The 16,030-nt window shown below is 45.5% G+C and overlaps 1 protein-coding gene across 2 annotated transcripts in view; it reads right to left on the bottom strand.

The window, feature by feature from the left end:
• The window catches only part of disp1 (dispatched homolog 1 (Drosophila)), a 73,746-nt gene that overhangs the window by 2,946 nt on the left and 54,770 nt on the right, over positions 1 to 16,030 (bottom strand). For both annotated transcript variants that reach the window (XM_076756110.1, XM_076756111.1), the window contains 6 exons: positions 5,355 to 5,384; positions 4,708 to 4,831; positions 4,096 to 4,223; positions 2,232 to 2,326; positions 1,747 to 1,844; positions 65 to 1,654 (listed from right to left, as the gene is read on the bottom strand). In XM_076756110.1, coding sequence (XP_076612225.1) covers positions 65 to 1,654; positions 1,747 to 1,844; positions 2,232 to 2,326; positions 4,096 to 4,223; positions 4,708 to 4,831; positions 5,355 to 5,384 — 2,065 coding nt within the window. The remainder of the gene's footprint in view (positions 1 to 64; positions 1,655 to 1,746; positions 1,845 to 2,231; positions 2,327 to 4,095; positions 4,224 to 4,707; positions 4,832 to 5,354; positions 5,385 to 16,030) is intronic.

The following is a 16,030-nucleotide window of genomic DNA, read 5'->3' as shown; positions in this document are numbered from 1 at the left end:
AGTAACATACACATCATTACTTTAACATACGTACATATATACTTAGTACACAAGCAATACGGACCTGTTTGAATGTCTCGATGAAACAGCTGGTGAAGTCCTGCTCCTCTGACTGAAAGACAAAGCTCTGATTTCTAAGCTTCTGGCAGAAGTTGAGGATCCACAGCTGAGATGCTGGACTGGCAATGTTGAAGCTGGTATCCAGCATCAGCTTTCCCTTGTTTTTGGGGTTCAGGGGGTCCCCGTTATCTACAGGTGTCACGCCCCAGATGATGGTGATAGGCATGTGGAGGTCCTCCCCATGATGAACCCTCTCAAACATGAATAGTTTCTTGTACTCTGCGTCGTAGCGCTCAAATGGGTGTGACGATCGGAACACCTGAAACTCTGCCAGCTCCAGAGACGGGAGCTTCATCTTTGGGTTGACACAAACTACATAGGCCCCACCCACGGTGATGGCCAGGAACCAGAAGAGCCAGAGGTAGCGCAGTTTGATGACAATGCAGGGCAGCACTTTCTCAAAGAAGATCCTAGATGCCTCAGACACTGTAAACAGGCATTTGTTAGCCTTCTGACAAAGACCTGCCCAGAACATGCGGGTGCAGTAACCTCTTTCCTGTTGTGGAGGCTTAGAGCAGGGGAACACATTAGGCAGGTAGCGTTCATGTAGAACCACCACAGCTGGAAGCCATGTCACCATGAGAATGTAGTTCACCAATATGGCAGTGCCCGCATAGACACCAAAACAGCGTATGGCGGTGATGTTGCTGACGTAATTGGCATAAAAAGCTGCAGCAGTGGTGAAGCTGGTGACAAACATGGACAGGGCAGCATGTTGTAGGGTCACACTGACTGTCTCTGCCAGCTCAGCATGTGGCTTATCAAACTTTGTGTAGTTCCACACATCGCAAAGCACAAAGGCGTCATCTGCACCAATGCCTACCAGGATGATGAGGGCCGTGAGGTTCATGAAGGGGAAGAACTCAAAGTTGAAGACCATTCGGTACAGAAAGTAAGACACAATCAGTGAGCTGATGATGGCTATTATTGTCATCAGAGTGATGAAAACTGAACGTGTATACACACACATGACCAGCAGGACAATCACTATGGCTATGGCAGGATACACTGTGTCTGTGAGGAGGTAGTCCTGAAAGAGGTCATGTTTGATGCCAAACTCAATCCCTGTGACTGTCGTGATGCCGTCTGAGGAGTTCCAGTTCTCAAAATTGTCCAAGTAAATGTTCATCATAGACTCTCCTTTCTCTGTGGGGGAGAAGAGCATGCTGTATTTGAGCACAGGTGGTGGATACTCCAGGCTCTTGGGACTAAGGAAGTCTTTGTCTACCAGGAAGTGAAGGATTTGGTACACAGCGTTATACTTGGTGCACTTCCGGGGCACGCTGGCACACTTCAGCTGGTCTTTCCGTCGCAGGGCCATGTCCCAGCAGTCGGGCCCCAGAGTGCCATTGTGATAGTATTTGGCGCACGAGCGCAGGATCTTGAGCGTGTGCGACACATCACGCTCTGTGATCTTCTGGCAGGATGACCTGTTGGTGAGGACGGCAATGTAGTTACCAAGTGTCCAGCTGGGACAACAGGAGGCATCATTGGTGCGCTGACAAAGACTCCAGTAGTCACGATGGGAACGCACCTGGGAACAGAGACAAATTATAAACATTCAGTTAAAAAAACTGGTATCACTACCAGTCCGTAGCAGAGGACTGTGCTGTCCTCTGTACGTACCCTTGTGTTGTCCAGATTGCACATGGATTTGATGGCCTGAATACTCCACAGGTTCTTCCCCTCAGCTGATGTGAACACCAGTCTCGAGTAACTGTCCCCTGCATAAAGAAAGGAGTTTTATTACTCAAATGGGAAAACCATCTTTCCTGAATTAATAAAAGTTAGGAAATATGAGACAAAGACAATTCTACCATCTGCTTGACAAAGATCTTGTGGCTGAAAAATGAAAAAAAAGCTACGCAAAAGATATGCAGCTTTACCTTCTGCTTGTTTGGGTCAACAGTGTGTTTTATAAACACACTCATTTCTAATGACTTTATGGTTTTTAATTCCATTCAAAGCACATCCCTGTTAACAGAGTCAATGCTATTACCGACATGTTTCCCCATCATACCAGTGTCTGAGATTAATCTGAGACTGCCTAAGATCCTTTGGAAGTTTAATTTCGTTATTTTTTGGTATACTTTCTGTATTCAAAACCTTACCTGGAACATCACAGAAGAACTCTTTACTGAAGTCCCACTCTGCTTGCCGTTTGTCTCTATCAAAATGGTCTTCAGGCCACCTGGGCTCTTGGTGACTACAAAACAGTAAAAGATTAGCACTGTCTACATTACCTAGATGAGCAGCTTGTTTTATTTAATCAGTCACAATGAGAACTCTAAAAAAAGTTGCTAGTTCATTTCAAACTCGGAAAAATTGCCATGATCCTCAGACAGTGTTTGTTTGAGTCTCATTCTGCTTAATGAGTCTTTAATGAGCTATGACTGCATTTGGCAGCAAGTCTTTGTTTTATATTGTGTTTATTTTGTTCTTTAGGTTTTCCAGCATCACCTGAGGTTGTTGGGAAAAAATTCACACATATCATTAATATCATTTGGAAGTTTTTTTAAAGGACTGGACATGAAAAAAAAAAAAAAAACTGCAGCCCTGGAGAAGAAAACAGTTTCACTGCTAATCAGTTCAATCCAAGACGGAACAAAGGAAAACAGTCTGTGCAGAGTCACCTAACAGTGCACAGAGATGTTTCTGTGTCCAGGGCTGCAAAGCCAGCATGACGCAAAATGAAGGAAGCAGATCTGATGTGTAGTAATGAAATAGCAACAGTAATTGCTTTTCCCCAAAAAATGAGATGAATGACTCAAATACAGTACTAGGATAATGCTGTCATTATTATAATAATCATAATCGTGGCTCTGATTGAACAGGGGGCCCAGGAGGGTGACGTGCAGACAAGTTTTTGGCATTGTGTGTGTGTGTGTGTGTGTGTGTGTGTGTGTGTGTGTGTGTGTATTCTCTTTTGCAAGAATGATGCTGCAGTCGTGTTTCCTGTGTTGTGTGGTGCCCACATGCCAGCGAGCGAACGAGAATGGCAGAGTAATCAGGTGGCTGTCAGAGAGAGCCTGAGGGGTTGACAGACAGAGGGGATGAGGCAGGCAAGCTTGCTGACAGCAGCGGAGGCCTCTCGGTACGCCATACGCACATAAGTACACAATTACATCTGCAGACAGATTTGTGAGGAGAGACAGAGAGGAGGACAAAGACAGCCACAGACACAGCGGGAGACAGGGGAGGAAGACACAGGCTGCAGCTGAAAGGATCCATTTTCTAATCAGCACAGTGGGGCTGCAATTTTTACAAAATTCTAATCTTAACCACATGCAGACAGGATACAAAATCTGATTCAGAATGACCTGAATGCAATGACATGATCAGAGACAACCGTCATGAGATTAGTGTCAGTGTAATAAGGTAAAGCAACAATTAAAAGCCACAAATAATTAAGAATTAAAAAAAAAATGTGACTGAATTGGTTTTTGCCTTAATTTAATCTAAACTAAGGCAAATACAGCGAAAACATGTGGCTCAGCATATATTGATAGAGGCAGGAGAGTCAGACATGAGCAGCGCTTTGAAGCTGAGCACCAAGGCCTGAAGAGCTGAACAGCCAGAGAAACAGAAAGACATAAACATGCAAAGACCTGCTCTTGATTAGTGAACAGACTCCCACTGACAGAACACAGTGGATGACCTTGTGGATGGACAGATCTCTACTTCGCTCCCCTTTTCTTTCAAGAGGGGATTCGGACTTTTCAGCATGCCTGTCAACAGCATCCTTCAACACCCCCCTCCCCCACAGAGGCTATATTTAAGCAGCCGTATGAACAATAGTTTGCTTTGGTTTGTAGTGCTGTTCATGTGAAAAGAGAATCAAGCATTTTGTCAGAGTTTCTACATCAATAGGAGCCCAAAGGTATTTGAATGGCATGTTCTCGGTATAAAGTCAATGCTCTCAAAAAGAAAGCGAGAAACTGCATGTGGACAGTGTGAGAGATGAGTGTGGAGTACTTTTTGGCCTGCTCATCGGCGTATTTGAAGGGGTAGTTGGCCAGCGTCGCTTTGTAGCCTGTGTTCTTCACCATGTTGTTCCATGTGACCAGCCGCTGGCCAATGGCTGTTCCCCGTGGCTCAAAACCCTTTCGTGAAGAAAGAAAGTAACAATAAGCTAAACAAGTTTGAATTATACAATATTATACGGTCCTTCACCGTGCTGATACAAAGTTATGGTATAACTGATGCAAATCAATCATTCCAGTCCTCATACATTAGCTATCCATTCAACTTCTCAACACTGCACTCTTCAAGCTTGCTTGTTGCTCCCAGTATGAGCTTACGGAAGCGGAACAGAAATCCATTCACACATACAAAGTGAGCTCATTACTCCTAACACATACGCAGAATCACACCTACTCAGTGCTCAAGGAAAAACAAATTGAAGTGATATGATACTCAGTACGAAATACTGTGAAAGTGCTTTGGCTAATTAAAACTTGACTTCTCTCTGAATCAGTACACTTGTGTGTATAAACAGCTCCTGGGCTGAAGCCATCTTGTTGACTCCACAGAACACACATCGTGAGGATTCAGGTCTCTTTGTGTTGCACGAGGGTCTGTGCTCACCAGTAGCGGGTCCGAGAAATCGGGCAGGTCAGGCACCAGGATGCCCACGAGGGCGCACACCACAATGAGCACCGTGCACACCCCCAGCACCACCACCGGCCAATCGGCTATCAGCTCAGCATAGCTGGAAACAAGGAGGAGACTTTAAGTTAGTGAACACAGTGAGGGCAACACGGGACCTGTGGCAACAGCTTATACAAAGTTTTTGGGATTGCAAGGACAGTAAATGCCTCCTATTACGTATACATAGAGAGAAAAACAGACATCTCAAATAGTGTTAGAAGCTGTCTCAAGTCCTGCTGTGTATACTGAGAGAATCCATCAATAAGCAAACCGCTTGTGAGTTTGGCCCTAAACCTTTTCTGAAAGCCGTGAAAAAGCCTTAATCCTCTATTAAACAGTCTCCTGGATTAGGTTTGAGACAGCAGAGTTTACTGCAGTGTAATGGAGAGATGAGGAGATCCAAGCTGCTGGTTAACAGAGGCCAGGTACAGAGAGACAGACGCGACTCCCATCGATACCTCTCATGACTCACTACTGAGGAATGACGGCTCCCCGGGAGCAGTGATGGATGGATGACAGAAATAAAGGGAGGAGGAGGTGGAGGAGGAGAGTACGCAGTAGAAACTGTTTTTGGCAGGTCTTACCTTTTGGGGAATCGAAAGGGCCTTGCAGGGCTGAAAAACAAAAAGAGGGAGATAAATCAGGTTTATGTTTTAAGTCAAAGCAAACAGCCAATCAAAAACAGATTTGCAGAGAGTTTTGAGCAAGAGCGCACATCTTTTCTTCATAATCCCCCGTCCTTTTTCTTCCCCAGCAGCAGCGCACACCTTGGGTACTGGACCACTGCAAACATTAAACCTGACGTGGCTGTCAAAACCACTTTCCACTGAACTCATCATAATGCTCCCTGCTCCTTTTTCAAATCCCTCTCAGATGGGACACACAAGCGAACAGTGTTTCTAACACACGTGTGCCACACGCAGACAACCGAGGACACGCACGAGACATTAATATTAACACTGCGGGCTGACACAGACCCCAGAATTCCTGCCTGGCTCAAACTGACCCTGAAGGATTTCTGACTGAGCCCAAATCAAACCTGAAGGGGGTGTCAAGCTTGATTCAAAAGAAAAATCTGATCTCAACTTAAACCCATGACGCAACACACAACCTCACAAAAACCTGTTCAATCTAGTCTGATGAATCAATAAAGAGCTCTATCACACAGCAGGCCACGCCAGTACTGCTGCACACACACACACATTAGAGAGACTTTATTCTCTCATGTACTGTATCCTGTAACGTGGCCTCCTGATACCGGGGCATTTGACCCACACACACACACACACACACACATACACACCAACACACACTCAGGATCTATCTGGACTTCTCGTCAGCTCCTCCTGGGAGCGGTGAGGGAGAGTCTGGTATGCCGGGAGCAGCAACCGCCCCGGGTGGAGGGGAAGAGGAGGGAAGAAGAGGAAGTGGGAGAATCAGATATGGCCACCTGATCACAGCGGGGCTGCAGGAGATAAATGATACGAGCTGAAGGGTCAGAGGGAAAATGAGAGCTTGTGTATGTGAAGAGAACACAGAGGGAGGAGTGTGACAGAGAGCCAGCAGACAGTGTCATGTCCTCCAGTCTGCAAACGTCTTGTAGCTCCACAAGATTTCAGTGTCTTAGGTAGAGGAGAGAGTAGAGTCTTCGCTTCACTGGGACACATTAATAACCATCCCCCCCCCCAGACGAAGGACAGAGACTGCAGACGGGCCACTCCTTGAATTAGACGGACCTTTTCAGGCAAACTCTGCCAGAAAAGACATTTGTTCAGATGAACGGTCTGCTTTAATAGCCCATCACAGATTGTATTCACATCCCCGCAGTACAAAAAGTGGCCTTAATTTACCCTCAAAACGGCACAAGGGAACAGGAAGTGAGTTCTGAGGTCGCCCTCCGCTGCAGCCAATCGGGTTATTAGCACTCAGGACATCAGTGCTGTGATTTAAGCAATCTGGCAAGGGGGGGCCAAAGAGGCTGTTGTCGCATTTCTGCCTGTTTTGCCGTCAAAGTGAAATCTGAGGAATGTTATAATTAGTGGTAATGGGAAGCACAAATGAACGAGGGCTATTGGCGAGGAATTTTACTCCACGGGGGCGGGCCATAAATCCCTTTTAAAGTTTCACTGGACACATTAATATGACAGCCAGATGTCAAGTGGCACAGTCTCCATTCCGAGGTGCACACTGACACAAACAGGGAACGCTTCATTTCAGCTGTTCTGGAGATTCATATGTGATATATATGAAAAAGGTTTTCCCTCTAACTTACAAAATGACCTTTAACCTGGTTAAAAGCGACGACTCCTAATGCAAAGCACATTTTCCCTGCCCTTCTTTGAACTAGGAGCCAAGGGAAGATTCTGTATTGCTAATGTAATTCTTTTCACTGCGCTCCGTCTCCTGGCTCTCCATGTATGGCCTCGAACTGCAGACCTCAGGACAAAGATATGGCCCAAAATGGAGACGAGTTATTGGAAATAGTTGGAACGGATTCATGAAAGTGCTTTCAGGCAAATCTATTTGTCTACTGAAAGGCCTGTGTTGAATTTTGGTCTGCAGCGTTTCAATCCGAATCCATTTCAGCCAATTGGAAAGACGCGCGGCATACCTGAGGCGGCCATTTGGCCCCAGAATGTTGAACGATAAAGATGAGACAGATCAAGAATCCATCAAGTTAAAAGCAGTCATTTATGCCATTTCCATAAATCTCAGGTGACCTTTTGTTGTGATTTCAAGAGATGAATTCAAGATTTGGCCACACGCGCATGGAAATAAACCTAAAGAAAGGCCCAGAGAGGGGTGGTGGGGTGGCTGGCGGTTAGCAATAGTGAGAGGTGGTGTTGACTGATGCTCACAGAGGCTCTAAATTCAGGAGGATGACAACCCAGAGCGTCGGGTTTCCTCCCGGACTCTCTGATCACAGGGGCTCATGACACCTCGAAAGCAAACTTGAAGGCAGACTCCCTCTCGCTTTCGACATCCAGCCTTCTATCTCCTCACCCTCTCTCGCTCTCCTTCCCCGGCTTCTGCCCTCTCTCTTATTTTCATTCCCTCTCCCCCGGCCCTGAGTAACCTTTTAGTGTTATTCTATTTTCCAGGGGGAGAGTGTTTCTGGATCACTGGGCAAATTAATAAGGTAAACACAGACCGCCAGCCGCTCACTCAGCGCTGTGTTGACAGAGCGGAGAAACAGAGAAGCAGTCGGGGGCTGAGCGTGTGTGTGGGGGTGAGCTGTGTATATGTGTGTGTGTGCTTACAGGACCTACACACAAATCTGAGCTGTCCCAGATGAAAGTTGGAGTGAAGTTTTAGGGTGATGATCCAAAATGGTGGCAATGTACCATCATAAAGGCCAGACAATGAAACATAGAAATGAGAATAATGGCCGACACTCTTGGACTCCTCAACGGTATTCATAGTGTTGCACTTGTGTGTACCTCCTCAGCTCCAGTGTTGTTGGTGTGAGTGGAGATGATTTCAGGAGATGCAGCAATCAGACAAGCGCTTCATGTCCAGCGTACTCACGCCTTCAGGAACGAAAGCTAACTGGTGTCAACGTGCTTGAACCAAAGCTTGTTCTTGGTTTTACTGCATTGTCAAAACATGGGTCGCAGAAAATTTGTGTCTCACCGCTCTTTCAAAATGTGATATTTTCTTACAACGTATGAAAAATTCTTCCAAGTTTTGGGTATTTTCCAAGGTCAAGGTCTTTTATGGAAATTTCTAGAAAAAAACAACTTACCCCACAGTACATGGGACATTAAGAACTTTTCTTTTGAATTATTTATACCAGGGAACATAAGAGACTCAGATGGAAGCCATGTTTGCCCATGTATGTGTGTGTTATTGTACAGGAGTGTGTGTGTGTGTGTGTGTGTGTGTGTGTGTGTGTGTGTGTGTGTGTGTGTGCCAGAGGGGGTTGAGGGTGAGGGTTCAGAGACAGGTTGGAGGGTGGTGGTAGTGGTACTGGTGGTGGTGGCGGGGGGTTAACTGTCAACAGACGGGCGGGTAAATATTTCATGAACAAGGCCTTCAAGTCGGAGCAAGAGCAATTAGTGTCAACCGTCAGGCTGCTGGGCCCGCCTCGCCCTGATTAGTGCCTCACTGGAACGCTGCACACAATTAGAGGCTCGACCTAGCCATGAAATAGGTCCAGGCGACCAGCGCTCCCATCCAAATGACATCATGAGACCATTCAGGCAGTAAAACACTGCTCTGTGGCTGATAAGTAGGCCTGTGTGTATATTTATACAAAGACTCTTATGGTTAAAGCGGAATACTGAGAGGGATATTAACAATCCCCCAAAGTGAGCCAAAGTGTATACGAGGAAGACTTTAACAAGACTGTAAATATCAAATGGGCCCATGGGGGGGGGGGGGGTACAACTACATCAGTGTTAGCGGTTTGTGAAGTACAAACAGTTCAATAAACAATTGTGATGTTTGAAAATGAACCGTTTACATTCGCCTATGTTCACATGCAGACAGAGAGGTCCACATCAGGCCTCTTAAGTACATCATGACAAGTGGGTTTTGTCTAACAAAGAGAATTAGGATGGAATAAGTGCAGCAGTGTTTCTCTAAACAAGTAATAAAACCCAACAGTGTAAACACTTTTCTGTCTATAACTCAGTAAATAAGAGAAATCCGTCAGAAGAGTGCCTGAAGAAGTGTTAGAAAGTGTCGACTTTGTGTATCAATATTTTCTTCAACACACTTCCAACCTCAAAGGGAATCCTGGCAAACAATTCCTCAGAGGAAACCAAATCTAAAAGGCCAGCGCAGCAATAAAAGAGCAGAGATGATAAGCTGCATGTTCGGCGGTGCGTTAGCTTCAGCGGTAACACAGTGTGATTCACAGGGCATCGTGTTTCCAACAGGCCTCCAATAAACACTGGAACAGGCCTGTGCTGTTTAAACACGAGTTTAAATGGAGGTCAGCCGGGGACACTCTCCTCTCATTATCACAGGGGATAAACCGGAGAGCCGGAGGCACAGGACGTTTCAGAGCAACACAAGGACAGTCCCTGCTGTGGAGAGGACTTCCATTGTGTCTCCTGTCTCTGCATCTGTGCATACGGCATCGCAGGTGTTTGAAATGAAAGTCAACGTGTTCTCTGCATGCATGCGTATCCACTGGTGAGCTCGGCCTTTTTCTGGCTGCACCTGCCATTCCCCGGAATTCTTGGAGATGAAATACAGGCGCGCACAAATTCCACGCATACAGGCGGGATTTCAGCACTGTAGCCAATAGTTACAAGCTGTCAGTCAGCGTAACGTCTTTACTATGGCTGCTCCTCGTCTCATCTTTAGGGCTTTAAACTCACAAACCCAGACCGGTGCGAGGTTGAGGGGCAGTCGGGACAGAAACCTCCTGAAAGATCAGCAACGGAGCAAGAAAATTCCTTTTCAAGTGAAGAAAAACTTATTTAGGATCGTGTGTTATTGAAAGTGCAGCCCTTTATGTGATTAGTACAACTACAAGGCAAAGTAGAGTCCACAAGTGGTGCCAGCAGGGATCTCCGTTCCACATGAATGAATGTGCCTGGCCAGAAAATCTGAATCCAGAAATCCTTCTTAACCTGCCAACCTTACACTGCATGGCTGAGAGCAACTGTAAGCAAGCCAGCTTTAAGTGGGTGTGTGTGTGTGTGTGTGTGTGTGGCCAGCGAGAATAGCAGGGTTAGCTAGAAGACCTCCAGAGGTGGAACCAATGGTTTTCACCTGCTACCGCACCAGAGACCCTTCGCCTTCCTCCCACAGGCATCTGTTAATGCTGCTGGTTAGAAAAAGAGGTCCGACCGACACGCAGACGACGACACATGGAGCGGGAATCAAACATGTGAAGGAAACCAAAAACTGAGGATCACGGCCTGCGGTCCACCACGACGTTTGGCTCAGCCCGACGCAGAACCCCACCTCTCCCAACACAAAGCACATTTATTTTAGACTTGGGAGGAGAAACTTGGAAGTTACTTGGGCACAGTGAATTCCCCTTTTAGAGCAAATGCACCTTATTAAAACAAGATGAGTCACTTAAGCCTCTAAACAAACAGGTCTGTTTAAACCGAATGGGTAAAAGAGAGGATGCATGTCGAGGCAGAGGCAAAGCTTCTCGTTTGACAGATAATTTAGCTTCTGATGGTGCTGCTGGGCAACGGGTAAAAAATTTAAAGACACATGATGATGAACCACGGCGATACTGAAGTCCTTTTTTTTAACGTTTCATCCCCGAGGCGGTGACTGCGTACACCGCACAGCCAATACAAATGCTGAAAGCCTGCACGCAAACCTCGCTGTCTATCAGCGTTTCCTTTGAAATCCAGCATACTGCAGCCAAAATAACAATACACACACAGACTGTGTGTGTAGCCACACTGCTGCTGGTGTCATTCATCAGTAGAAAAGGTGGAGAGAGAAAAAGGTGGTGTCAAGATTGCTTTGTAGAAGGGTCATTTTTCACTCCACACTTTCCTAACTCCATTATTACCTCATCGCACCGCGCCATCAATCTATTGGCTGCTCTGGCTTTGTTGCCGTCCCTTTGTGTCTGACTCGGGGCCGTCTGAGGACACGATAGCTGCAGGGGCACTATTTGTTCTCTTTCCTTTTCTGAGGCTCTAACTTCTTTTCCTTTCATCATTTGCTAAACTTCATCTACTAGATTTTTTTCTGCCTGCTGACATGAAGACACCTGTGGCTAACAATAGCTCCAGCCTCCTTTTATCAAGCCTAATTTAAAGGAAGATCAGCTGCATCTCATTCGCAGGAAATAGAACAAAGGTAACGCATTAGATGCTGTTTTGACCAACTTGATTTTAGGAAACCTGGCCCCAGTTGAGGCCCTGACGCAAGGAGCCTTAATGATGAAGGCTGAGTCAAAACCTGTCCTCCCTACTCCCTCAGAGACTGTGTGTGTGTGAGTGTGTGTGTGTGTGTGTGTGTGTCTATGATAGGAAGGGGTGAGTGCTGGGGGTGGAGTGGTCTGGAAAATTCCAAGTAGAAGTTCACAAAGTGGAGGAGAGGAAATAAAAGCACAGACAAGGGTGATGCATAAGAAACTGGAAAAAGGGGCGTTGGCCAGCTCTGTTTGAAAGAAAGCTTCACGTAAATGTGAGTGTGGAGATGAAGACATAAAAGCTCATATATACATGCATTTAGTCCACACTCCATTAGGAAAGAGCATCAATTCACTGTAAGCTAAATGTGAAGTTCAAATATAAAATAACAGACGCAAATATGACAGAAAACACTGATCGACTGCACACGCTGTGGGTTCATCACAGCGAAGCATTCTTCATAGAACCCAAGCTAATCTTTAACTGATCTAATAATCTCATAACTAAATGAATTCTCTTGATGTCCTATCCAGTAAATAAAACTGTTTTACACCCTCCATGATGCTCCTAAAAACATCTGGGAATCCCACACCAGCATTTAGAGAACCAGTAATTCACTGGCTGACTGTACTGCTGTTGCACTCACTAATTGATTTACATGTGGTGGAGCTGGTTAGCTTATTTTAGTCAGGCGGTGATGTTTCTGGTCAGTTCATTTGGAAGAAGAGTAAAGGCTTGTTCGCACCAGTTCATTTCTTTTTTATCTGTCAGCCTGCTGCAGCCGCAACGACAAACAGCTCCTGTTTTCGGAAAAACGTCCGGAGCCTCACCTCTCGTCAAGACAGACGCTCAATGTTCAGTTGTTTAGAACCAATGAGTTCTGCAGTTCTTTCAGTTTAAGCCTCGGAGCATCCTGCAGCGGGCCCACTGTTCGATTTTGTGCACACAGGCTGAAAATGTTTGCAGCTGATAACTGATATTGTTGATAACGTCCAATAATATCAACTCAGCACGAGCAGTCAGTAAAACATTGACCTAACTAGTCTATAAAGTACGCCCCAAATGGATCAAAGAAATTAAAGCCCCACAAACCCAAATACAGTTTGCTGTCGTCTGGACACATGTAGTAGTTCATCCTCTTCAAAGTGCTCTGATAATCTTAACCAGCCAGCAGCAGCAAGCCATCTTTATCCAGCTGAGGCCCGGCTAGCTGCTCAGTCAGCTTATGAGAAGTTATGACAACGTCATGCTCACACATCAGGCTTTGATCCGGCTTTATGGGACAGCACGGGCCTTTGATCTGGGATGGCTATCTTTATGGGCTTTGCCTCGTACTCAGGAACTGCACTGAAAGACGGGGGGGGGGGGGGGGGAGATACAGGAGGGGTACTGACAGAAATGAACATAGAGAGAAAGCAGGGGAACAGAGGACGAGACCGTCAATGAGACGCTGACACACGGGGAACAATGGAGGATATCTTTTCTATCTGAGGTCCTTTCATCAGCGACCAGACGAACAGAGGAACATCTGCACTTTGTCAGCTGACCATGGCCTGGGTTTGCGGGCTGCCGTCTTCTCAGAATCTGGCTCGAATGAGTTAAACAATTGCGGTTCCAATTTTCGGTTTATGTGCAGGATGTTCGTGAGGCGACTCAAGCGAGGATTCCCTCTGAGCAGTCAGTGATCGGCAGTGTTTTCAACTCTTCTGTTGAGTGTGGGGCTGTCCACGGATACTCTAAATTTGAATGTATAATCGAATTTTTTTTAAAAATCCTCACATTCAAAGGTGAAAATGAATGAGGCGGTTCAGTGAATTAAGGGTTTATTTTGACCAAATGAGAGTTGGTGATGACATGGTGAAGTTGAAATAATATACAAGTGGTATGTCTCTTGTTGGTTTTTGTTGTAATACACCAGCAAAGGCAGGGAAGAAGAGGACTGCAAGCTAGCAAGAAATACTGAATTCAACAATAATTCAAATAATTACCCACTGAACAGGAGAGGGGATTTTTGTTACATTTAATAACACTACTTTCAATACATACATTTATTTATTGTATGGACTATTTTGGACGGAAACCACCCAAATTACTTTTTCCAAATGTCTATGAATAGGCTTATAGGGGATGAAGGGCAGAGCTCGAATGAATGAGTTGGTGTGAGACTACCACTGTCCATAAAATCAGTTGAGTTTGCTCTCATAATGGCTTTTCTGCCATGGGACCACAGACCACAGTCTGCTTACATGATCCCACAGCTGATGTTACTCAATAACAGTATAGACGAGAAAATAGAAGCTGTCTCTCCGGACCAGACTTCAATTATGGAGCAGAGGGAGAGAAGTGGACAGCATTAAAGTCACTAACCAGTGCATGACATGTTAATATCTTTCCACTTTCCTCATATAAAATGCTCAAATTTGCAAAAGGGAAAGCAGCCACATGCTTGTCAAAGTTCAGTTTAATCATATTATTCCTAATACAACAGCAAAGTGAGACACGCATATCTCAGTTTTATACTGAAAATGTCAGCATACATGGCACATTTATCCTGGGCTAACCTTTTAGCTCCATGTGCTGGAGGATTAGACGGGATGTTAGTAAAGCTCACCCATCCATCACAGCGCCAGGAGCCACAAAATACACACAAACGCGCCCACACACTCTTTTTTTCCAGATGGCATCTTCTCATTTCAGTTGAGATTAACAACATGTACCGTGAACTTTTAACTGAATACTTTGGGTATAAAAGAGTGGGAAACAGCAGAAAAAGGGAAGCCTGCAGGATTTTAAAAGACCCTGATTGGTAGTTTCTGTCAATGTAAATTAACTGTGAAGGTAAAGGGGCCCTGAGGGTCACTTATCAGCACCATTTTACAACTAGCAGAGGTGTCTCTCTTCGACATGTGAACGCCCTTCCTCCTACAAACCTTCTTACATTCTAATATCTTATTTTTATCAACAGAATAAGAACAGCTCTGAGCCCTTTCATTCCTTTTCTTGCGCTTTACTTGATCTTTCAGCAGTTCCAGACAGATGGGCGCTTATTCTGCCGCTGCACTCGTAATTTGCTGTGAAGGACACAGCTAAATGCCTACAACGTGAGTGTAAAAGTATTTTTAGCCGTCAAAGCAGGTGATGAACGGTTTCTCCCCGAGGGAAGAAAAGCTCTTTCTGACCTGCTTCTGTTGGTCCTGTGTCGAGGTATGTATGAGGTGAAAACACTGTTGAACACGGCAAACTTTCACTGCCCGAGGCGCTTCGACATCGAGGTGAAGGTGTCTGAGCGTGTGTGTGCGTGTGTGTGTGTGTGTGTGTGAGTGTGTGCGCTGCATTTCTCAAAGACATCGAGAATAGGCGGAAAAAGCTTCAGCTTCACACTCAGAGTGTCCTACCTTTAACTGAACCTGTGTGTTTGTGTGATCATCTGTCGTAATAAGCATCTCTAATACGCGCGCCTGTCCTCACTCTGCATCATCACAAGTGTCCTGAATAATCTTTTGCACAAGATTCTTTCTCAGTTTTTTGGACGCTTAATGTGTGGAGCGCCATCAGATCGTTTGATCTTAGAGCTGGGGGTGGTTACGCTGGAGAAACAAGCAAGAGCTAAGCTAGATTTGAACATATCTAACCAAATAAATTCCATCCCACTACCCCAAAACAAATGAATGCGCACTGCCTGAATACTGCTGAGTCCAGAAGAGAGCACTGGGGAGAGAGGCAAAGCGCATCATTGCCATTGCTAGCTGTACACAACTAGCCTCATACACCTAACATCATAATGAACGTACACAACGAGCATGGCTACTGATAGCACTCACAGCTGTCAAGCTAGTATGTTAGCATTTGGAAAAAACTGGCTGCACTTTCTAAAAACTGCACTAAAGTAACTGATTTGTCCAGGGGAGATCTGAAATAGTCTCATCATAATGGACATCTTCCCCAGCACCAGCAGGCCTTATTTGGCCTTGCAAACAGTTGTTATTCTTGATAATGCGCAAAGCCTTGTCAAGCTGACACCCTGAAATGCAGCGCACACAGATCACTTTCAGACAAAGCCTCGCTGACTGAGGCTTGCAGCTGTCTGACGGAGGGCGAGAGACGGAGGGAGCAAAAAGAAAGAAGATACAGCAAAGACAGAGGAAGATCTGGAAACGACAGCGAAGGCACGTGAAGCTCACAACTGTGCCGACGTACAAAAAAACGTTGAGACCCATCCTCCTGATAAACAGCTACACGAGATGAAGCGCTTCACACTTTCAGAGCTGTTATGTTTTCATACGGTTTTTCCATGCGTCATAGCAACCAAACCACCTGGCGCCTGCAAATACTACAAAATTCAAACTTGCTCAAGATAATAAAAGCTGACCTTTCCTGAGACTTCGTCGGAGGGAGTGAGAGACAGGAATTCTTGCTAT

Source organism: Chaetodon auriga, chromosome 18 (assembly GCF_051107435.1).
Source record: "Chaetodon auriga isolate fChaAug3 chromosome 18, fChaAug3.hap1, whole genome shotgun sequence".
NCBI lineage: Eukaryota > Metazoa > Chordata > Actinopteri > Chaetodontiformes > Chaetodontidae > Chaetodon > Chaetodon auriga.
This window is presented reverse-complemented; position numbering and strand designations above follow the sequence as displayed.